The sequence below is a fragment of the Calidris pugnax genome, unplaced genomic scaffold, assembly GCF_001431845.1.
Source record: "Calidris pugnax isolate Ruff unplaced genomic scaffold, ASM143184v1 scaffold24, whole genome shotgun sequence".
In the NCBI taxonomy this organism is placed as follows: domain Eukaryota; kingdom Metazoa; phylum Chordata; class Aves; order Charadriiformes; family Scolopacidae; genus Calidris; species Calidris pugnax.
The window spans coordinates 14659063-14682330 of NW_015090922.1; the positions used below are offsets into that span (position 1 = coordinate 14659063).

General features: G+C 41.3%; 1 protein-coding gene across 5 annotated transcripts in view; it reads right to left on the reverse strand.

The window, feature by feature from the left end:
- DAAM2 (dishevelled associated activator of morphogenesis 2) overlaps positions 1 to 23268 on the reverse strand; it is a 217830-nt gene that overhangs the window by 36250 nt on the left and 158312 nt on the right. For 4 of the 5 annotated variants that reach the window (XM_014950957.1, XM_014950954.1, XM_014950956.1 and 1 more), the window contains 10 exons: positions 22428 to 22531; positions 20203 to 20269; positions 19180 to 19297; positions 17699 to 17837; positions 16190 to 16248; positions 15589 to 15773; positions 14285 to 14602; positions 7311 to 7418; positions 4473 to 4505; positions 808 to 914 (listed from right to left, as the gene is read on the reverse strand). In XM_014950957.1, coding sequence (XP_014806443.1) covers positions 808 to 914; positions 4473 to 4505; positions 7311 to 7418; positions 14285 to 14602; positions 15589 to 15773; positions 16190 to 16248; positions 17699 to 17837; positions 19180 to 19297; positions 20203 to 20269; positions 22428 to 22531 — 1238 coding nt within the window. The remainder of the gene's footprint in view (positions 1 to 807; positions 915 to 4472; positions 4506 to 7310; positions 7419 to 14284; positions 14603 to 15588; positions 15774 to 16189; positions 16249 to 17698; positions 17838 to 19179; positions 19298 to 20202; positions 20270 to 22427; positions 22532 to 23268) is intronic. The other variant, XM_014950958.1, reaches the window with a different exon arrangement.

Consider the following 23268-nt stretch of genomic DNA (forward strand, 5'->3'; position numbering starts at 1 on the left):
AGCAGACAAGCAATCACATCCATATGAACCCACACTTTCTACTGATCAATGAAACGGTTTCATTGCTCAATACTGCCAACAGCTTTCCCAGGATCTGTCTCCAGCCCTGCTGTCCCTCCGCTGGCAGGAAAGGCAACTTTCTCAGGTGGATCACTGTCTGCACAAATCTGATGTTTGGTGACAGACACCCAGCCCAGTACTCATGTTGGTAGAAAGGCATGAAAAGAATATTAAGGGACCTGATGTCACAGCATTTGAAGGCATTAGAGTAATTTCAGGAGCAGGCAACTCCTGTATTCCAAAATCTAATTTACAAATAGAAGATTTAATTCTTGAATATCTCTTTTTACATTAACTGTTCTCACCAAGAGTCAAAAATAACAAAGATAAGCACCACTCTCAGCTCTGCTGTAGTTCCAGGGAGATGCTCAGAGCAACATTTAGAAAAAAACATAGAGACACATACACATAGCATGGGGAACACAGAGTGAAGTGCAAGCACTGCCAATGAGCTGCTTTCATCTGCCTGTGAGTACTGACAGTTTTCTGGTGATGAGTCTTCAAAAACATTTTGGTGTGTATGTTTATGTAATGCAGAAAATGTGTGTGTGCACGTTTATTAAGCGAGCTAACACTTCAGAGAGATGTGCTTTTATGACACAGGAGGAGAGGTTTCTCTGAAGTTCTGCTGGTATTAGACAGCAGGTCTAGCTGAGAAAAGAAGCATGCCCTTTTGCTTAACTCCACCCCCTCTTGCCTCTACATTGACCACAGGATACCCTGTGAATTAAGGATCAGCACACTTACTTGGAAAGGAGAATGACACAATTCTGCGCCCTCCGGCCATCAATCACAGAGAGCTCTTTCACCTTTCGTGTGGAGAGGTAAAGGTCTTCTGTTGAACCCATCTCTTTCTGCATGTAATTCAAAAGGGGAGGGGAAAACAATCAGTATCATATTTCTCACCCAAGACTGATAGACTTAACTGACTGTAATGAAGAAATCCCAATCTGGATTTCTCATCCCAGTCTGAGAAAATCCACCCACATGGTGAGAAACAGAAACAGGAAGGGCAGAAAACATGTAGGAAGGTCCTGTATTTCTAGACAAACAGAAGTCATTCATTACCACCTATAAGATCATCATTGCTTCCAAATACCGGACCTGATTCTGACCTATTGATCACACTCTACCAACAAGTATGTAATTATTATTACGTTATTATGCAAAACTGGCATGACAGGGAAATTGCACACATTATGGTAACACCCACTGTTGTCACAGCATATCCTTCAGCAGATACCTCCTGGAGGTGATACACTATTCTTGAAAGGCTGGAGCACAATCAGGAAAAATCCTTCCATCATCTCTTAATGCTGCCACTGGACCAGTCTAATACATATTATATGAGAGATACAAACTGCAAGATGACACTTATCTTACTAAATATATCTTACTAAATCATTGACATCTACATGTGAACCAGCCTCTCTTTTTCAAATTAATTTACACCTTTAATCCTATAGAAACTGCCGGTTTTCAAAGTTCTCTGTATATCCCTGTTGCTGAACTTATCACCTGGAAAAAGCCTGGAAAATCCCCATCCAAAGCGTTTGTCACAGTACACAGAAATAAACTATTTGCAAACCCAGGCTGACAGCCCAGAAATCTCTGTCTCCTTGTCTTGCCTATGCACCAGAGCCATGAGCTTTGTTTCACTTCCAGAGACTGGCTTTCTGTAGTTACTTTGATTATCTTTTAACACCATTCCTTAACGGGAAGTAGAGGTAATGATAAAAGGTGTTAATCCTGGATAATAGCTCTCTAGTTACCAACAGAGAAGATGGAATTGGAAACTGGACAGGTTTTATTTTCCCAGCTAACTGCTGCTGGAACCTCTTCAAAAATGCCTTTCCATGATATCCATATTGTCATGCCTTGCTATTTTGAGATTTACCAGTATAATCTAGCTTTGAATGAACCCATCAAATTAGTAATGTGATTTATTTCTTAGGACATAATAGTAAGTATGCTGAGTCAGATAAAAACGTCCCTCTACTGTGGTATCCTGTCCCTGAGACTGGTCAACAGCAGATATCCAGGGGAAGATGTAAGATCATGACAAGCATACAGTGGTGCTTCCCGGAATTCAGTCCCAGGAGTCAAGGTTCTGCAGCTCAGGGCTTACTTATATCAGCACAACAAAGAGATTTTGACACCCAGAAATTTGAGAGTTAACTGTAAATCATAGATTCACACTGCTAGCTATCATTTGAGTTCTTAGTACAATCAGCTACAATGAGCTGATTGTTGTTACATGAGCTGTTGCGCCCGGTATATAAATGATTCCTACAGCCACATCCATACGTGCTGCAGTGAGCCACCACCAATGCTGAGTAGTGTTTATAAACAGGTACAATGAACCAGCTGAGGACACACACCCAATAGTTCTGCTGGATGTGCCCGAAGTGGCTAGGCTTGGCAGAAAAAAATTGCAATGTTACTTCATAACATCAAACAGCATTTCCAAAGAAAAGGGAAAATTGAGCATTGGGCAAGTTTTTTATTTCTGAGAGAATAACTAACAATACCAAAAAGCAGGGCACACCCACTATAATCTGGCATGTAGAGACATCAAAGTTTTCATGAGTTTCCTCATCTTGTGGGGAGGAAGATAGGAGAATGGGGAGACAGGCAGCCTTTGAAGGTAAGAAAAGCCCTTGATGGCCTGTGCTTTTGGTTTAAAAGCTTCACTGTCCCTCACTAGCTAATGTTTGCAGACAAGCACACCTGGCTAGTGTTAATCAGCACCCATCCCAAGGAAGAAAACCAAATTGTTTCAGGGTTTGACTGTGTGTGTGGGGTGGAGGTTTAGATGGCTTCCCCTAAGGCTGTGCAACAGGGATTGATATAATAGTCTCCATCCCGTTTCCAATTCCCAAGCCCGCAAGGTTCAACACAGATGAACAACTTGAACTATTCAGATGTGGTCCACTCCCTGGTCAGAAGGAGTGGGCTAGCCTCATCTAAAAATATATTCTCTTCAACTCATATTAAGGAGAGAGATATTTATAGATACTCAGAGTTGTGCGTAAGCAAAAGCAGATGAAGACTCAGGTTTTACTGAAGCCAGATTGCAAGCTTAACTGAAGGAAAACAGATTGTGTATGGACTATCTGCATTTTCTTAGACATGAAAAAAGAGGAGCAAGGGGGCAGTAGTGACTAGCTTTTGTGAGATAGGCCAAACAAAAAGCAAGAATAGTTGGAGCTGTTGTCAGCCTGACAGACAAGACCCTTAAGTTTTATCCCATCATTACTTACCAAATTTCCATCTGGGATAACATTATGTTATCAGCTTCAAAGAGCATTTCAGATTTGAGATTTTAATTAAAAATTCAAAAACCAAGCAAAATTTCAGTGCTGGGATGACTAGACATGTGGAATGCCTTCATCATATTGCTGCCATATTTCAAATACAGTTTGATTTTGGTTAGCTGCAGAACATGTGGTCTGGTATCAGGGCAGCACCCTAGGTTCAAATAATTATAAATGCTTTAGGGAACTATTTCTAACATATAGACATGTTTCATGATGCATGCTACCACGATGATAGCCAGTAAATGGCCCAGAGCCATGTATTAGCCTCATCCTGTGGCAGAGGTCCTGACCAGACTTTCCAGATACAATTTCCTGAGCACTCATGGTGAGGACTGCTTTCTTCTGAAGCCACCAGAGACACTTGTGAGGACATCTGAACAACCATCTTGAGAGCACTGCTCTTCCCAAACATGTTGCCAAGAATTTCACTTAAGAGGATGAATAAACTGAGAGGCAGCCAGTTTGAAGACCTGCAGGCAGTCTGGTATCTCTACTTCTAAACACCATTTCAGTATTTCACTGAATGTTCTGAGGGTTTCAGCAGTCTGAAATGAAGTATGCTTTCCTTCAGCCTAATCTTTTTTCTTCTCAGCTGGCACAAATCGTTCTGCCCAACCAAAGTGCCTTCTGGTTCTACAGAAAGATTTTCTTTATAAGAAGGTCTGTGGCTGGTGAGTAAACCTGGAGACTTCAGTAATATCCAAAGCATATGGACCACAGGTGGAAACAGTGGGAGTGAAGGTGTCTTGAAAGTTCCTTTTGTTCTCCACAAGAGAGACTATTGCTTTGGTTAAGGAAGAGCTCACGTTCACATTCTATGTTTTCCCTGGTCTTTTTCTTCAGGAACATCAAAAAGGGGACTACAGACACCAGTAGAAACCACAGTGGGGTTATAGCTAGTGAAAGAACAGGAACTACCTCCTCTCACCAACTAAAGGAATTTTTTGTACCACCTTCCTCATCCAGAAAGCAGAGGTGCAAGGGCATATGAAAGAGTAGCATGAGATGAGTTCTGTCCCCATAACAGCACAGCGCAGGACTTTACCTTCCCACACACTGCAAGGGGATTGGGAGGCAGACAATGATACTCACCTGCTTGCAGGAGGAGGGGTTAGTTAGCAGGTCCTATGCAGGCAGCAGCCGCAAATAACGAAGAAGAAAACATGCCAAAAATTAGTCACAGAGAAAGATACCAAGTTTAACAAGGCAGCTGAATTTAGACACACACTATTTTCTAAGAGAATAAAATGCTTAGCAAATAATACTGGCCCAGATGGTTCAAAGGTATTTCAGCATTTCTTTGTATATTTTAAATCAGCAGATGTTGCAGAACTAAGAGTTCTAGGTCTTTTCTGAAAATAATAAATTCAGTCTCCAAAGAATAAATCTCTTAGCTCTTGAAGCATTAACAAGGATAATGCTTAAATACCTTTACAAATGTAGTCCAGAGCCTTACTGAAAGAACTTCCAAGAGTAAAACTTGAGGGTCAGTTCTCCTCTCCTAAAGCATGGGCACAGTTTGCCATTATTAATAAAAACCTTTTTCAACAGCATGTTGAAAAAAGCAACTTATAGCCAAGTATTTTGAAAGCACTCAGTAACCACCAAAGAAGTCTTACAGCACTACTGGGTGACAGAATCCAACTATTTCACAACATATTCCATACTCCAGGAAAACAACAGATATGTGGAATCAAAAGGTCAATATTACACAGTAAGATTGGAGCAAGGTCAAAAGACAAGTGTAAGAATTCTTGATCCAGCATTCTGTGCACCAGACAATTCTGTTTCCTTCATAGCCACCAAAAACAATACACTGGACTTGAGAAAGGAGAAGAGACCCTTTGTCATTAAAAAAATGAAGAAGAAAGGAAAACTGTTTAATGTAAATGAGAAACTGATCATGTTAATAACAGCAAAGAAAGAAATGTCTTTATCTGTACTCATTCAACATTTCAGATGCAAAAGAGCAGGGCTTTGCATTGACATTTTTCTTTAAAGACATTTGGACGACGTTTAAAAGTCACAAACCCAGTATAAACACATACTTGGCCAGAGTGGAATATTTCCAAAAATAAAAGAAGAGAAAAGACTAAGTGTGAATCAACTGGAAAAGTTCTCATAAGATTTTGATTCAAAAGCAGTTTTGGTTGCCTGGTCTTTAAAAAGAAAAAAAAAAAAAAAAAGAAAAAAAAAATTGATGAGGACTTGTTGATTGGAATCCAGTTCACACTGGAGTGAGTATGGATGAAAAAGAAAGTATCACGTAAAGTAATAACAATGGAATATTTAAAGGAAAAAAAATCCAACAGAAACCCCTCAATGAAAGCTGGAAGCACACAATGCTCCTAAACCACATAAAAATACAAGTAGCTTACATAAGTGACACTCTAGTGTCTGGAGCCACTGTCATAAAGTGTGTTTAATGAGGTTGGGAGAGAACTGTTCTGAGACCAATGGAGGTCACTCTGTGATGATGGCTCCATTCCAGTGGGCAGGGGTAGGGGTCAGGTTAGTTTATGGTTGAATAGGCCAGGCTGCTTTTCAGTGGTTGGTAACACAGCCATAAATATTATGATTCCAGGAGTCGGCAGATCAGGACAGCTTTGGCTTTGGATTTTGGAGCCCAAAGGAAGCAAGCCTTTGCAAGGTTATTTCTAATGAGGAAGCTGTGATATTTGCACCTGAAACATTGGAATGACACCTCGATGCTGCAATGGCTATTCCTGTGCACAGGTGACAGTCAGACAGGCTACTTGCAAGACAACTGGGAGCTCACCACCATAGCTAAGCTTTTTTGGCACAGGGTCTAAATTCAACCTTGTAACAGCACTGAAGTTCCATGTGCCTTTCTTCCCCTTTATGAACTAATTTCTTTTTTCAGGGAATGGGATTCACAGAAAGAGAGAGGGACCCACTGAAACAGCAACAGCTACTTGCAGGAGCAGAACAAGAAATGAAATCTCATCATGCAACGGGTAACATCACATTCTCCACAGTTCAAATTGGGATGCTTATCTAGGTGGCTATGAGTTAGTAAATCTGAAGATTTATTATTATATTAATGGGATTAGACAGGAAAATGAGAGAAAGGAACAGCTGGAAAATCCAAAGGCAAGGGGGTTGTTTGTTAATTTTAAGGTACTAAGTTAATCATAATGACAATGAAGTAACCATTATCACTGTAAGCCTTAATCATAAAGCCTGCTTGTGGCAATCACATCTATGTCTTTTCCTAAAACTCCAGAGCAAAGATCCAGTTCTGCAGAGTACAAAAGACAGAATTTCTCCAAACATATTCCAAAGCAAAGGAAAGCTGGGGAAGTTCAGGAAGTGCAAGTACAATCTCTCTCCTGCTAAATCTCATTCAGTGGAGGCAGACAGATTGAAAGTGACTGGCTTTCCAAGAAAAAGAGGAGGGAAAAAAAGACATGCTAATAAATGGCTGATTTTAAAGTATGCTGTTTGTGTTATAATCTGTAATTCAGACAGTTTTTGTCATCTAGCCAGTTGCGTCAGTTGGCTGTTTAAGAAAAAATAGACAAAGCAAAAATCAGCTAATTCAGTCACCTTGCCCAGTACTCAGACAACTACAGACTTTTTCTCTGGATGAATGTGAGAGATAGAAAGATAGATATCACGCATGAATGTAAAGCTTAGGAGCTTTTGGAAGCCAGTGGCCATTGAGATCAAAGAAAGCATCACCTGCTGGGAGCTGTTGTCTCCAAGAGCTGCCCATCCGCACAAAGTATGCTGATAACAGAAGGTTATGCTCTGCCCTATATGTCCTCCCCACTTCTTTTGGTCTTGTGATTTTTTGAACAATGGCAGAGCAGCAAAGGATGCAGCCTGACTGCAGGTGGACAAGGGCCCATGTGTTCTTTCCTCCTCCAGAAATTCAAGACAAGGTATGGAAGAGTTCATTCCTACCTGGTGTCTCTGATATGCGGAGAACATCTTTTCAAAATCTTCTAGATCCAGCACCTTGAATGCCTTTAAATCATCAATCTCATTCCAGATTGTACCATGGATCCTCTCCTGAAAAAAAAAAAAAAAAAAAGGTCATATTTTAATCAGGTAGCAAAAGCTTTTAGCTAAAAACATCCAATCCCATTTGGACAGATCATTCTCTCCTGCTCACTGGCCATATTCCTACGTACTACTGCTGTCGTTTTAGAGGCCATGCTTTGTTTCAAGAGTCAAAGGAGAAAAAAAGTAGGTTTGGGGGTTTCTTTGGTTTTTTTAAACATACTGAGTAATTTGTATTTGTCATCACAGCAACCCTCTTATGAAAGGGCACATTCCAAGACTAGCAGACCGCATCTCAAGCAATATCTGTGATCCCACAGTACGTTTCCTTTCAAGAGTGGGCGTCCGTCTGACACAGTGACTGTGGTCATGCTGAAAGAAGCGTTACCATCATGAGGAAAATGCTTAGGAAGGGCCCTGATGGATGACAAACCCCAGACACATCTTCCCTTCTGCAAATTTAGCCAGGTTCTATTGTAAACCCCAAAGGTTGTGTGGTTTTCATTCTGCCCATCTATGAAAGCAGTTCAAGATATTTTTTTTTTTTATTTTACTTTTCAGGCCCTGAGAGTCTTTGAAGTATAACTGATCTCCCCTGTCTACATGAGCTCTTTGTTGACTCAGATAGAAATAAACTATACCCAGGTCTCTGGAAGAGCATCATCCACACTCACCAGAAATGTTCACAACCTTGTGATAAATTATCCTGAATGCCAAGGATCCTAGCTGCCTGGCAGATGATTAGGATTGAGGGAGACAGGCACAGACTCCTCCAACTTTGCTGTCCACCAACCCTGGACCAAATAAGTTCTTGTAGTACATGAATTAGCTAATCAGCAGTTATCCTAAACTAGGAGAAGGCCTTGAGGTCTCCTGCTGACTTTTTCAGGATAGATGTCCTCACTGGCGGAGAGGACACAAAGACTGAATTACCTTCTCCTTCCTACTGACTGTTAAGGTGAATGTTGCTTTGGGCAATTAAGCTTTCACAAAAGGAAAACTTGCTCTTCATACCTGACAACACTATCTTTCAGTTCATTTAGTTAATGAAGTGTACATTTATTGTACTTTATTAACTGGAAAAATAAGGAAGGTGCTGATTAAAAGAAAAAGGAAATGGATAGAAGGGATTGTAAAGAGACCTAAGCAAAGCCTAGGAGATGAAGAGCCAGCAGAACACCGATGCAGAGAAAGCCAAGCACAGCAAGCAAAAGCAATGAAACCCTCATACAGGCTACAGCTCTGAAGTACCTGACTTGTACCTACACAGAAAAGTGCGTTAACACTTCATTATCAGAACTAATTAGGAGCAGGCTCTACTTCCCATTCACAGTCATCAAAGGAATGAGGGAAAAGTGCTAAGCCACAAGGCTCAAGGAGCAAGGAAAAACACCTGATGGGAGGATGAAATGAGGGGAAGTAAAAGTGTAAAGTGTTCTGGAGGAAATTCCTGGCAGGGCAGACACTGTGGAGGAAAACCAACACCCTCCCTCCAGAGACAGCCTGTGAGTGCCTGAGGGCAAGGAGAGGTGTCTGCAGTGCTATTTACAGTGAGAGCATATTCTAGATGAGAACAGCACCCATCCCTGAACAAGCTCACCAGTATCATCGTATCACTCCTTGCAATCAGTGTGGCTCCTCTTTCTATAGTCGGAAAACTATCATGACTCTGTGACTGTAAAATGACAAACCAGCTTGGGAGGCTCATCTCAGCCAAAGGAATAGGAGACAAAGTTAATTTTCATTTTATCCTAACCTTGGACTCTACTGCCAATCTCAGCCAGAAGCATCCAGGCAGAGCGTTCATTTTCATTCAATTTCCAGGCTGGCTTTATAAACCTTGAATTATAAATCCTGAGGGATGTACTTGAACAGCAGAGCAGTTCCTTGCTATTTCAGATTGTCTCATCAAACACTGAAATGGAAGAATATTTCTTGACAGGAGCCAGTGGACATGATTTTAGGAGCAGTCCTTAGAGTCACCATTGGGACAGAGCCCCGAGGATGCCAAAAAGCTGTATGCTGTATTTGGCAGAAGGCTAGATGTGACTCAAGAGACTGCTACTCATGACAGTCTTGCCCATCTACCTGTCTGGCTGACAAAATTCTCACAGGAGGGAAGTTTCTCCACAAATAGCATGAACACTGAAAACATCCTTCAGAACATGCTCATCCAAATGAATTGCAGAGGTGCCAGAACAGGCAGTTCTGAGACTCACAAGGGGGTTACAGAGAGTAGTTCTTGTCCATACTTTCCCAGAAAAACAATCCAAGGAATCGTGAATGATTCTCAATTTCAATTCAGATCCATTTTAAGACCCAGTTTGAATCTGGTCCTGCACAGGGTGGTTTGTATGATACTTGTAGCAGAAAGACAAATTCCAAAGCAGCACCCATTGCAATGGTGTGCACAAACAGAACTTTGACCCAAGCAACCCAATTTTAGTACCAAAAGGGCTAATCCAGTCACAGCAGGCAGAGGTATAAACCTTTGTTACACAAAACACTTGCAATGGGGTGTCCCTTCTATTTCTACCATAAGCTCTGCCCTTGAAAATTTCATGTTGCTGCCAGATAATTTCCTACACTGGGCTCTTGCTACTCAGTTATGGATTAACTGGCTGATAGTTTCTTGTCATCAGCCAGAGAGACCGAGCATTTTAAGAGGAACAGACTTGCACAATGTGGTTGCTCTGATAAATGATTCCCTCAGCACCACAAAAAATATTTATGGCCCCTAAATAAGAATTTAAGAATAAATTATTTATTTCTTCTTTACTTTTTTCTCCCTCCTTAAAGAAAAAAAAAAAAAGGAAAAAAAAGAAAAAAAAGAAAAAGAAAGAAAAAAAGAAAAAAAAAAGAAAAAAAGAAAAAAATGCTTTTCTCCCCTAATTTATTTATTTATTCATTCATTCATTCTACAAATCTTCTGAGATCTGTAGTTCCTTTGATTTGCAGTTTTAGCCGCCTTTGAGAGGCAAATTCTATGAACTACATTTCCCAGCATCCTCTACCAAACTGGTAGCACATACTAGGTAACAAAACATCTTATTATCAGAACAAGTATTGACAAGGCATTTGGTCCATCAAGCTCAGTTTTTGGTGTGTTGCGTTTAACAATTTTCTCACTGTAGCTGCTGCAGTTGTGTCATTCCCCCTTTGTAATGAAGCTCAATTTGCTGAGAGACCCACCAGGACTAGAGAATGAGAGTGTTTCATGGAGCATCAAATCATATAAAACTGTTCTGTGCTCCATCTAACAGATGATTTTATTTACCCTGAAAGATAAATAGTGATACTCTGGCAAGCCACAAAAGTCCATCATGCCTTAATAACCTCACAGTCACTGGTCACCACTCAGACATCAAGCTCTTAACCACAACTCTTAGAATTCAACCATCCAGCCATTTCCTTATCCAACAAGTGGATTCACAATTCCATTATGAATCTGAATAAGGGATATGAACAAAGTGCATTTTTAAGATTTCTCTCTTGATATCAGATCCTTTCCTCAGTGTAAGAAAAATCCACTTTGAGCAAATTGTATTTCTGACATGTTTGTTAATTGAGACAGCTGTTTTATCTCACTGTAGGACTAGGCACCACCAAGGCTGTTATGAGTAGCTTCACACTGGGACTTTGTAGAAATCTTTCCATTAATTTTGAATCTCTGGCAGCAGTCCTGCATCATTGTTTGCCATGACCCTCAGGCTGCTTTTAGGAATAAATTTATCAGAATCATCAATAACATCACAGAAACATTAAAAAAAAAAAATCAGTGTCAAATCGAACATTTTATTTTTATGTTATGTTCTGAAGGGGGGAAGGGAAGGTTGGTATTTGTTTTTTGGTTTTTTGTTGGTGTTTGTTTTTTTTTTTTTTTCAACCATATACAGTATGTAGAACAAACACCTTTCTTCTGAGATTATTTCACCCTGGTCTGTTTTAGGGCTGGCTAAAGAAAGCCCATTTCAGATCATTGACTAGCATCATTACCAGTCTGGCTCTTATCAAGAAGCTTCTTCTCCAGCAGCATAACAAGCAGCATAGTTGAAGGCTGGTTTGATTCACTCTGGTAACTTCAAATCGATACGTTTATATTTATTAAAGAGGTAATCACATTAAGCCATTCTTCCAGTGTGCTTCAAACTACTCCATGGTTTGGATTAACCATGAATGTGTGGTCCCTGCTTGACCTTGGGTGTTGTGTAAAATTCAAAGTGGGAGAGCAAACTCCACTCGCTGTCCAGAAACAAAGAAAGGAATCTTTCCAGGATGTTACAGTGGTTACATTGCAATATCTTTTTCTTAAAAAACAGAGATCCTTGGCACCAGCACTACTATAGTGCCGTATGAATGGAATTCACAGACAATGCTACAGTGCTGTATGAATGGAGCTGTGGTGTGGAAGGGTTTCACCAGAACTCAGCCCATCCACGCATCTAAATAGCTTTGCTACTGATTGTCAGCTCACATCAAAGTTAGTACAAAATCTTTAATTCTCAAAGGAAATTAGCGGGTCGTCGGAGTTTCCTTGTTAGAAGCATGAACACTTTCCAGTCAAACCTTTTCTCGTGGTGCCCATGGGAACTGTGGACCATCTGTTGTTGTCAACTGCTAAGAGTTTTAATATATTTGATCATTGTCCTAGCACCCAACAGCTCAGTTCTTTCCTTCCAAAGACAGTATCAGCAATGGGGAAAAAAGGTGTCTGTATGAAGTGCCCTGAAGAACTGCCTTGGTTCCACTACTGAAAAAGTCTAGTGCAGACAAATCCCTCTGGGCCAGCCCCGTCCACTCTCCTCTTGGGCTCTGTTGGCTTCCTCTCACTCCCTTGAGGCAGGCTGCATGGAGAGAAAGGGGTTGGCTCTCATGTGGGCTGCCTCAGTCCTGGCATTGTCTTCACACTTAAAGTTTATGAGAGAGACACTGTACTAACTGCTTTGAGAAGAATAGTCTAAACATTTTGCAGAGATACCCAAGAGCTGAGTAACATATTTGACCGGGCTGCAGCCCTAAATTTTTTTACAGCTCTGTTTCCAACGCTGTGTCACCGCACCTTGCTGTGTTGTGTGCTGCAGACATGCCTGTGCTCTTTGCTATCTAGACCGGTCTTTTAAAAAAGAAAAACATACATGGTGTCAGAGGTATTTTTCTTCAAAATGTTTTTGTGGGGAAAACTTGTGTTCATGAAAATTGGAAGTTAAACACTACCACAAGCCACAATAATACTATGCACACTTCCAGGCCTCAGTTTCCCATGCTCAAAAACTCAAGATACGCTGCTCTAAGCCAGTATGCTTGTTGTGAGTCTTCATTCATTCATGTATGGCTACTTTGACAGTTCAGGAGACCACAGAAGTGCTGCAATGATAACAAAAGGCAAGATGAGGCCATTCAACCCGCCTGTGACTGTGACTGACTGTGCATTCAGAGGATTCATATCCACTGAGCAGAAAGAAAGTACCCAATACTGAAGCAGGGAATCTGGGATAACTGATGCTGATGGCCAAAATGTATGGCCTCCTCCAGCAGTCAGTGGAATTAAATAATTCCATACCAAAGTGCACCCCAAATAACACAGCAAGCCACCTGTGTCTGCATCACAACCTCTGCAGTTTTGCAGAGACCTTACTAGGTCAAAACACTAACGCTGGCAAACACCCCAAAGTGAGGCCACTACCTTCTTTTGACCCTTTACCAACTATTCTGCCTTCCTCAAAATAGCGTCTTTTACCCACCTCACCACCCAGGTCTTCAATTTTATTAGCACAGCTGCCTTCACTCCTAACCAGAGGGCAGGATAAGCCTACAGTTACTGTACACTAAACAGAAACACCTGTGACTCTCTCTTTTTCATATACATTCATATATATACATATATTAGTTATTATTTCTTTTCTTCAGAGCACTAAGTCCCATGTTCTGCAAAGGAAAATAAATCCCCGTCCTTACATTCTCTCCCACACCCCCCACGTGGCCTTGACAGACAAGCACAGACGGTGCAGCAAATATTTCACTTCACTTTATTTTAAAGAAAAGGAGAGAGGGGGAGAGAGAATTCTTGTGGCATTCCAGAGGTCCCTGGACACTCATTCCAAATGCCGAAGTTGGGCCCTGGGTGAGTTTCAGTCTAAAAGAGAACCTGGGTTTCTAGGCAGCCATCCAAACTCAACACAGACACTTTTTTTCTTTCTAAATCAGTTAAAAAAAATTAAGACCTAAAGGGAAGGGGAGGGGAAAAAAAAAAAAAGAAGAGAGAAGGAAGAGAGAGAAGTGGAGGGGAAGGAGAGAGAAGCGAGGTAGCAGAACAAGAAGAATCCAAGTCCTCTGTTTTTATTACCAATTTGAAGTTTTATCGCTAAGAGACAGAGTTGTAACCATGCAAAGAGAAGGGCAGCTTTGCATGACCAACTTCCATGACCAACTGGTGAGAAGAAACAGGTCACCTTTCCCTCCTTGGTGACAGCTCTTTCCAGGGTAGAGGAGGCTGGAGTTGGTTTTCACCACGTTTTGTCCACATTGGCTCTGCCCATCCTTTTCCCTGACATGAGGGCAACTCTGACATACCAGTCCTGGAGATGTCCAGCTCTGGCTTATGTATCCAGTCCCACTACAGCTTTGCCTAACCAATAGCATGCCCAGATCTACTGACTGCTGCTCATCTAACCAGCACCTCGGTTGTCACAGGAGATACGCTGCACTGCTGGAGAACTGGGGAGACTCCCTCAGGACAGTTACTGACTCTTACTGACCTCAGTCCAAGGAAAGCCACAATATCACTCGCTTCTGTCACCTTGCACTTCATGGCATTAATCAAAACTGAGTTATACTTAGAAAATAAATTAATTGCTGAAAGTACTGCAATTTCTTACCTCACTGAGCTTAGCCCAATTGAAAGATTTCAGTGGGTGTGAAGGCTGCGGGATAGATTTCTTCTTCAAGCTGGTGCCACTGCTGCTGAAGGTGGTTGTTGAAGGTGGTGGCATCCCCATGCTGAAGAAAGGTGGTGCTCCTGGTGGGGGAGGAGGTCCTCCTGGAGGTGGTGGTGGAGCAGGAGGAGGGGGACAGCTGGAGAAAGGCAGAGGAGGTGGCAGCGGGGGCAAGTTCTCAGACATGTGAGAAGAGGACAAAGTTAATGGGCCACCTGGAGGGGGGGGTGGTGGGGGTGGGAAGGAAATGCTGCCCCCTTGCTGGAAAATAAAAAACACACAGAAAAAGAAAGCAAACAGTTTAAAAGGCACAATAACTCCATGTTGCCAGCTGATGTGATTTTATTACGAGTCTCAAAATATTTGATGTTTTCTTTAAAGCCTCCTGCACTCAAAGCCATGCAATAAAGGGAGGAATCTCAGCTTTCATTTAAGAGAAAGTTTCAAGCCCTTGAAGTTGTGGAGAAGAGCTTGAAAAAAGGAACCATAAATAGCTCAGAAAAACAGAAAGCTAGTAAAAGAAGCCAAACTGTATTATTTTCTCCTTATGTATGAAAAAAGAGAAAAGTTCAATCTTATGAACTTTTGAACTCCCTGGTTTTAAACCTTAGGGTTTGAAATACAGAATAGCTGTCATTAGGCCCCTACTAATGCAAAGTGGGAACGAGGAGGAGGGAATGAATCTGCTTGCTGCAGTGTCTAACTTCTCAGGGCTGTGTCCCAGTGAGTTGAGGCTCAGGCACACTGCTGGGACAGAAGGAGCACCGAGCAGAGGGGAGCAGCTGCAAATGTCACTTCTGCAGAATTCCAAGGCAGTACAGACGCTCTTGAAGGAAATCCTGTTTCTTCACTAAATTTACTTTCATATCTGGGAGATTTCTCTCTATTCTACTGAAGTAACAATGAGGCCCACCCCAATCACCAGTGAAAATTATGGCTAGAGTGTGGCTAGGGCCACACTCATCAGCTCCTGCAAGGAAAGTGGTTGAGGAGAAGGAATGGAGCATGAAGCAGCTCATGCATTATCTATTCTATAGCATTAGCTCAGGGATTTTGGTCTCACCTCAAAGCTGAGCTGTTGCTAAGTATTCTTAGCTGTTTTTAGCTATTCTTAGCCAGTTTTTAGCTGGCTAGACAGACTCTCTCTGTACTGACCATAGAAAGTGTTTCACTTATAATGTGCTTTTGTTCATTATTCACTAGTTAGCAGGCTTTAAACAAGGATGGGAAGAGTCCCAGCCTCATACCGAGAACTCATTAAGTTGAGCCACCAGGTCGTTCATCTGGTCCCGGGTCTGGCGCAGCTCCAAGGATTCCTTCTGCAGCTTGTCCTTCATTTTGTTCAGTGTCTTCATCATTTCATCTTTCTCCTGGGTCTTTGTCTCACATTCCCGCTCCTTCTTCTCTAGCCTGCTCATCAGCTCGGCATGATCTAGGGGGAACAGGCAAGTGGGGCTGATGAAACAAAGTTCATAAACAGTCCCCAAAGAGATGCAGGTTATGCTGAAATAAAGCTCACAAATCTGTTCATTCAGCTGGGCATGTGTAATGAGACTAGGAAAAAGAAAACAGAGTCTGACTGTCTTGACAGTGATCTTCAGTGATCAAGACAGCAATGCCCAAGTTTCACTTTGACTGTAAATGACTTAATGTGAGGACTGAGGAAAGCCCCATCCTATGAAATATATAAACTGATCACCATGAGACAAAATGTACTGGAGGGAACTAAGCAGGGTTTGTCCATGAATGGAAAAGTGGTGCCCAGCTCTGCTGCCTGCTGCTCTGCGACTGAATTGGGATAATTCTTGCCACGTCTTTTGCCTACCCAAGCACAGAGGATGCACTCACCTTTGCGAAACTTCTCTGCCTGGTCCCTCCACTGCTTCACTTCATTTTCGTTCACCAGCCTGAAAGATGAAATCAGATTATTTAAACTTGTTCTGAGCTACCCAGGCTGAAATGCAAGTGGCCATTACGTGTAGTGATCAGCAAAAGGCAACCTGGTGAATGTACATGTTTATACAGGCTCATACCAGTGGTCAGTCTGGTTCCAGATCCTGATCCTTACTATAGCCAACAGCTAATATAAATGTGATGGCTCGAACTCCTGAAAAGGGATAAAGAAATGCCTGGGGAAAATATCCTGATACGTTCCTGCCTTCAGGTAATGTCCTCAAAGCGCCGAGTCTACTTATTTTGAAAGAGAGAAATCGTCACTAAAATAATCATAGCTGCTGTGAGTTACAAATTACCCCATCCTTAATACAAGACCATATTGCCATCATTTTTTATACTCCCTGTGGTTCTATTTTTTCCTTTCTTACAAGGAGGGAGGATGCTTATCTGTTGGGTAGTATATCAGTAACAAGGCAATGCTCATATCTCATACTGGCAAAACTATTTCCTATTACTGACAGAAAATATGCAGGGCATTCTGGGGATTGATTAGATATGCAGAATGAGGAGTAGCTTTGCAAGTAGAAAGGGAAGATCAGGCACTAGGTCTACAATGAAGTCTGATATTCAGATAGACAGAAAGAGATAACACCACTGTGTTTTTTCCATGATGAGAAAACAGTTTTGATTTTGGCTCATGCCTGTAACAGGAGGGACTGTAAGATTTTCAGTACAGGAGAATTTGGTTTCATATGAGGCTTATGTTCTATAAAATGCTCTTTTCAGTGGATAATTCAGAAGGGTAATGGACCATGAATTACCTGCAGAGGCAGATGGATGGAATGAAGAGTCCAAAAGTTTGGCTAAAAAAGGACTGAGAACAGGGAAGTTGAGATGAGAGCCAGCTCATGTAGCTAGACTTCTCAAATGGTGCGTCCTATGGGAAAAAATAACGGCAGTGCCCTCAGCCAGTCTGTGGGTGAGAGCATGCAGATACTTTATGAAGAGGTAAAAGGTTTTGTGTGCTAGGTGGGGGCTGCTTTCCACTGTTTGAAATCTTTCTAAACTATATGCTCATTAGTGAAGAATGAGATCTAAGTAGAGATGATCACATCATTATTATTATTTTTAATATCAATGAAAGCTTTCACCAACATTCTAAATTAAAAAGGCACACGAGGAAGCCTTGTTATAATATCATAGGTACTTTTTCTGCTCTTTTATTTTCTGCTCTTAATATTTAATAGAAATTATAAGCCAAAGGCAAAGACTTTGCTAGAAAATACTGTCTGGTTAAGATATCGTTAGAAGGGAACTATTTAGAAGACTAACAAGACAATGAAAAGCTGTAAGTTAAAATAAGAAAGTCCACAGATATCATATTTTATTTCCTAAGCACCTGCATACTTATCATATACTTATACCTGAATAACAGCAATTAACAATAATAACGCTGCTTACATTTTAATGATATTTTTGACATTGAAGTTTTCCAATGGAGCTATATCCGGATCATCTCCTCGTTCATCCTGAAGAACGATTTGTTGGAGTATTCTATCCAACAGCTGCCACTGCTGGAAGTTTCCTCCGTTCCTCTTATCTGTATGGAAAAAGATCAACCCATAAGAACTTCCATTTTCGTGCCAAAGTGCACAGACCTGCCAACAGACTTCTTTTCCACCTTCCATCTCAATTCTGTATGCACTAAGGTATAGAACACAAAGCTTAACATTGAAGCGTTGCTAACAGATTATTTACAAACACCTGGCATATTGGAACAGCACATAACAGGCACGGACAACTCTGTGCCCAAAAAGCACATTCAGGCTGTGCAACCCTTTTTGCAGATTAGCTTTAACTTGCACTTTAAACGCCTACAGTAGTGATTCCCTTGTGACAGCTGTTACTCAGTATTTTCTGGGGCTTGATGTCACGATTATTTTTTTTTTTTGGTACCCAGGTAACATCATGACCAGGCACTGTATAAACAATCAGATGTTCTATCTGCATGCTCAGTTATCTGCAGGTCAGTGAAACTGAACTCGCATGGAAAATTCATACAAACATAACCAAAAAAGTGTGGAGGGAAAGAACAGAAATTGAACCAAAAATCCAAGTTGATACCTAAAGCTCAAGTACTGCCTTGAAGAGTAATATCAAGTGGGACAAACAGCTGCTTGGATTTGTGCATAGCAACACTTTAATATAATGAGTGCATGAGAACATACCCTGGTACATTCTGAAAAGGCACACCACTGTAAACTTCCCTCATATTCAGTTTGACTCCTCAAGTATGGCTGAAAGTAATGAAGACCAGCACCTGATACCTAACAGGATCAAGGCAGGCAGTTCTTTAGTGATGCCCTTCCTCCTTGCTACACTCTGGAAGCGTAACTGAATTTTTTTTTTTTACAGTTAACAAGAAGATTCCTAGCACTTCTCTTGAAAACAAATGCTAATGCTGATTTTCAGTTTAAGTTCAGGAGCTCTCCACTGATGCATTGCCATGAGATAGCAGCCTGAAGACTTACTGTGGAATTTCCTAGTGACAAAACAGCTTTCAGTACTGCATTGTTTCACCAGAAAAATTCCTCAGTGCATTTTGTTAATATTCAAAATGGTATCTATTTCTGGGAATTCCCTGAGCTAGAGCACAAGGGCTCTTTCTTTTTAAAAACTTCTAATTTAAAATCATTAAAGGCTCTGTCAGTGACTAACTGGAATGTTTCAGCTACTTGCAACTGCAGAGAACTCGAGCTGCTGCTTTAAGTATTGCGACAAAAATCTGCTGGATGAAGTCAGTGTAAGATACCAAGTCCCTCAGCCACTGCCACGTTCTGAATGGAAGACAAGGGTGGTGTGTGTCTGTGGCCCTGTACCTACACCGAAGTTTCACCAAGTTCTTCAATACCCCTTGATCTGGAAAACTGTGATGTACTCACATGGCATCTGCAAGCAGTGCTGGAGGATGGATAACAAATAGGGATAGGCATCTGTGTGCTTCAACCTCTTCTTGATCAGCTCAAACATCTGAGAGGCACTTTTTGTGTCAATGTGGATCTGAAGATAGAGAAGGTAGGGAAAAAACAAGTAAGAGAAAAAACACGCACGGTGAAAGCCTGACTAACTGTGAGAGATCTGATCAACGCAGAGACAGGCAAATTTCCAGCAACTGGACCTATGCAGAGTCTCCTGCAATGTCCAGCTGCAAGTTCCAGTAAGGAACAGGTACATGGGTCTTTGAGACTAGCATTGCCATCCCCACACCAGTATGGAAAAGATCCCCAAAGTAAAGGGCTACAAAGGTGGGAGGCATGGAAAGCCACCAAGAGATGTTCTAGAGCAAGCAAAACATTTGATTCCTAGAAAGTGGTGGCACAAATAGTGGAAGCTAAGCAGCAAAGGGCTAGTTGTTTTGTATCGGTGTGCAGCAAGAGCTGGTCACGAAGACAGAGAAAACTATAAGTATTCTGGACCCTACAGCCCCTTACTGTTACTAGAGGTTGTGGAAACTCTGCTCATCTTTAAAATCCAACCAATCTAAAATACTGATCCTCTCCACAGGCTCTAAGGTGACGGTCTTCAGGAGAGTTTCCTGTAATCTTGGGAAAAGTATTAGAGAAGAGCTCAAGCTTCACCCATAGTCCTGTAAAGGGGATGTCTGACTGAGAACATGAGCGCAGGGCTGAGAACCTCCTCCGCTCCTGCACCTTCAGCCAAACAAAAGAAAGAAGTCTTTGACAAAAAGATACTTGGCAGAAGCCCTGTTTGTGATCATTGTTTTCATTGTTCACACATCACAGATCCCTGACTTGCTAAATGAGAAACAGCAAAAACAAGAGCACCAGCCATGCTCAGCACCAAAGTCAATCATTGTTTTCAGGGAACACAAAGGGAAGTTGCACCAAGCATTCAAAGTGGATGTTCAGCTTTAGCAAGTTCAGGGACTCCAGAGAAAAACTTACCAGGTCAAACCGCTTGGCAAGTTCCAGGTCATCTTCATTTCTGACCATCTCAAAGAAATCTAAGTGCCTAAGAGGAAAGAGAAAAACAAAACAAACAAAACCTGCCAATGTTCATGGCATAATTCAGACTTAAACTAAGCATTTTACTGTAGAAGCAGCAATGCTGCATTTTTAGCTAAAACACCTGAAAATTGGCAAGCCTTTCCTACATGAAGTGCTGGGACAGGTATGCAAGCGAACTCATGGGGGTCACTGAGAGGCCAAAAGGAATGGCTGGCTGAGGTATACATGCTCTTTAATCCCTACACTAAGTCACTGTGTTGAGGTAAGGCTGCTAAAACACCCCATAAAATAGGAAAGGCATATCATTGCAATGCCTGCAATGATAACACATTTCTAGAAAATCCAAGCCATACTTTTTAACCAGATATTAGACCATTAACAAGTTTCTTTTACACGATGGAGCAGAGATGCATTCAGTGGATCAGTGAAAGAGCAGAGCTCACAGGTGTCTTTACATTTGGCTGCTGATGAGCACAGCAGCATGACTCTCTCGGGATGTAGGGGAACCTGGTGAGAGACACCTTTGACCATGGCATCTGGACTTCTCTTCCTCAGAGACAAGAGCACAGTAGATGGCGTGGACAAATTCTGTCACATCCCACAGTATAGGCCTGGCATATAGTCTATGTAATCCAGGCATCTGGGAACCATCTCAAACCTGCATTGTCATTCTCATCACTGTTACTTTATAACATCCAAAAGGGCCCCTAAAGCCCTCTTAAATACTCCTTGTTACTGACCAGAGGAACAGGGGTTGTCTATGGGTCAGATTCTCTTCTTGGTTATAATGTTGTAGATCAAAAGTAAGATTACTGGTTCCGGCTCCACAGCAAAATGTAGACACATACAACTACATGCCATCTTTCCCTGTGACATTAACACACAGGTATACACCTCCACCTGCTCAAAGATGCGAGGCCACTCTTTACTAGAGGCAGCAGATTTGCGAATCTGATGCTTATGCAGAATCTCAAGCACATGACATTTGTCCCCAGGGACAGCTCTATCATCCTGTAGCAGCTCCTGACAGTGGATGTTTGAGAAAATGATTCCTTGAGAAGCCTGCAGACATAGGCCTGATCCATAGGTTTTTCACCATGCGCTTTGGCAAACTTGCCACATCTATCTAGGAAATCCCAGATATCTGATACCTATACGCCATCCCTGCTCTGTGGGAATGGGCTTGGAGTAGCAGACAATAAGGGAGAGCAGGTCAATGCCTCTCCACAAAGTTTCCTGTGGTCATGGGAGAAGGTAGACTCCCTATGGCTACCTGGTTTTACACCTTAAATTGCTTCATTTTTTAAGCAAATGGATTTTACCAGGCTCTTCATTGGTTCATCAGTCTTTTAGTTTCTTGAAGTGTCTCAGTCAAATTGTTCAGATCGTTTACTCTAAGTTAATTTCAGCATGTGGCTTTGTGAAGGGTTTAATTGAAGGTCATTAGCAGCTTCAATTACTGTGCAAAATACAGAATTGCTCCTGCTGTATAACTTTTAACACAGTTATCTGTATAACGTTTAACACAGTTATTTGAAGCTGCCATTCAGTGTTACATTTTGTGCAGTGGCAGAGCTGTTTGAAGATGCTTCTCATTCTCCTCTCTTGCCTCCTTGCCGCCTCTATCCCTTTGACCACCAGAGAGATGCCTCTTCTCTCACAGTTGTGCCAGTGCCACTGTTTGGGAGGGTGTGGTACAAACTAGATCACAAAAAAGACTGAGCTTAAAGGAAAACCCTGGAAACCTGCACTTTGACCGCACATACCCAGTCTCAATGAAGTCAATGAACTGGCTTCCCTCCCTCCTACAGGAGAGCCTTTTGTTCCAGTTTTGCTACAAGAGAAAAGAATTAGAACTTTTTTTCTGTTTTGATTTTTTTTTTTTTTTTAATTTTGATTGCCATCCCCAACTTAGAAGAAATGCAATTCAGGAACACCTTGCCACAGCCACTGCCAATTTAATATGTATACTTCCTACTTCATCTGTTGATTTTAATTCTAAGGACAAATCTCCTTTACGTCTTTAAAGGAAGTGAGTTTTAGGAAGAGACAGAGACAGCTTTGTGCTTAAATCTGAAACCCAAATGGAGAAGAGTTTCTAAGAAGAGTTTCTAAGAACTCTTTCTGCTGATCAATAACTATTCTCATAAAACATGTCTTACCTGTCCAGTGTGGCATTCTCATGTCCTCTTAGCTTGTCAATGACAGGTTGAATTCCTAGCATTAGAAACTCATATCGTAGGTGTAATCGGAACTCCAAATTGTCCTTAAAAAGTAGTGGAAAATCAGGTTACTAGGTTCCAAAAGCTTTTAATCACATTTTTTTAAAAATAGATTATTTAAAACCTCAGTTCTTCCCTTTTTAGTATCATCTATCCAAACATCAAATTTTGATCAAACAACAGTTTGATTAATTCCAGTAAAGTAAGTTAAAAAAAAAATAATGTCTTTGCCTCTGTTTCAATTAAAAATACAGTCCTCATTTCCCTACAAGGTGTTCTGCACATCCAGTCAACAGGACAGCACACTCTTTTTTGTTCCATGAAGAACAAAAGTTATTCATGTTCATCCTGCTAGTCTATTAGAGGTCCAGCTACTGCTTACAGATGAAAGCACTACAGCCTTCTTACTAATTTTTATGTTTATTTGTCATAAGATCACCGTATACGCTAGCAACTTTGGCACCTGTTCAGTGGGATGTTAGAGGACTGCTGGAGATAGAGACAGACACTGCCAGACAAAGCTCTTATGAACTTATTTTCTGTTGTGGTTCAACCAAAAAAAGATAAGCCAATGTAACAAAGTAACACTTTTAATGAAACAAAATCAGTTTCAACTATCCTACAGCTTCAAAAAAAGTCTTGTTAATTAAAGAAAAACAACAAACTGTATGTTCTGAAATATCTGCCTTTGACATTTTTAAATTAAAACATTTTGAGTTTGGCTTTGAGTCAAAACAACTGAACATTTCAAAACATTTCTGGAGGTAAACCAAAATGTTTT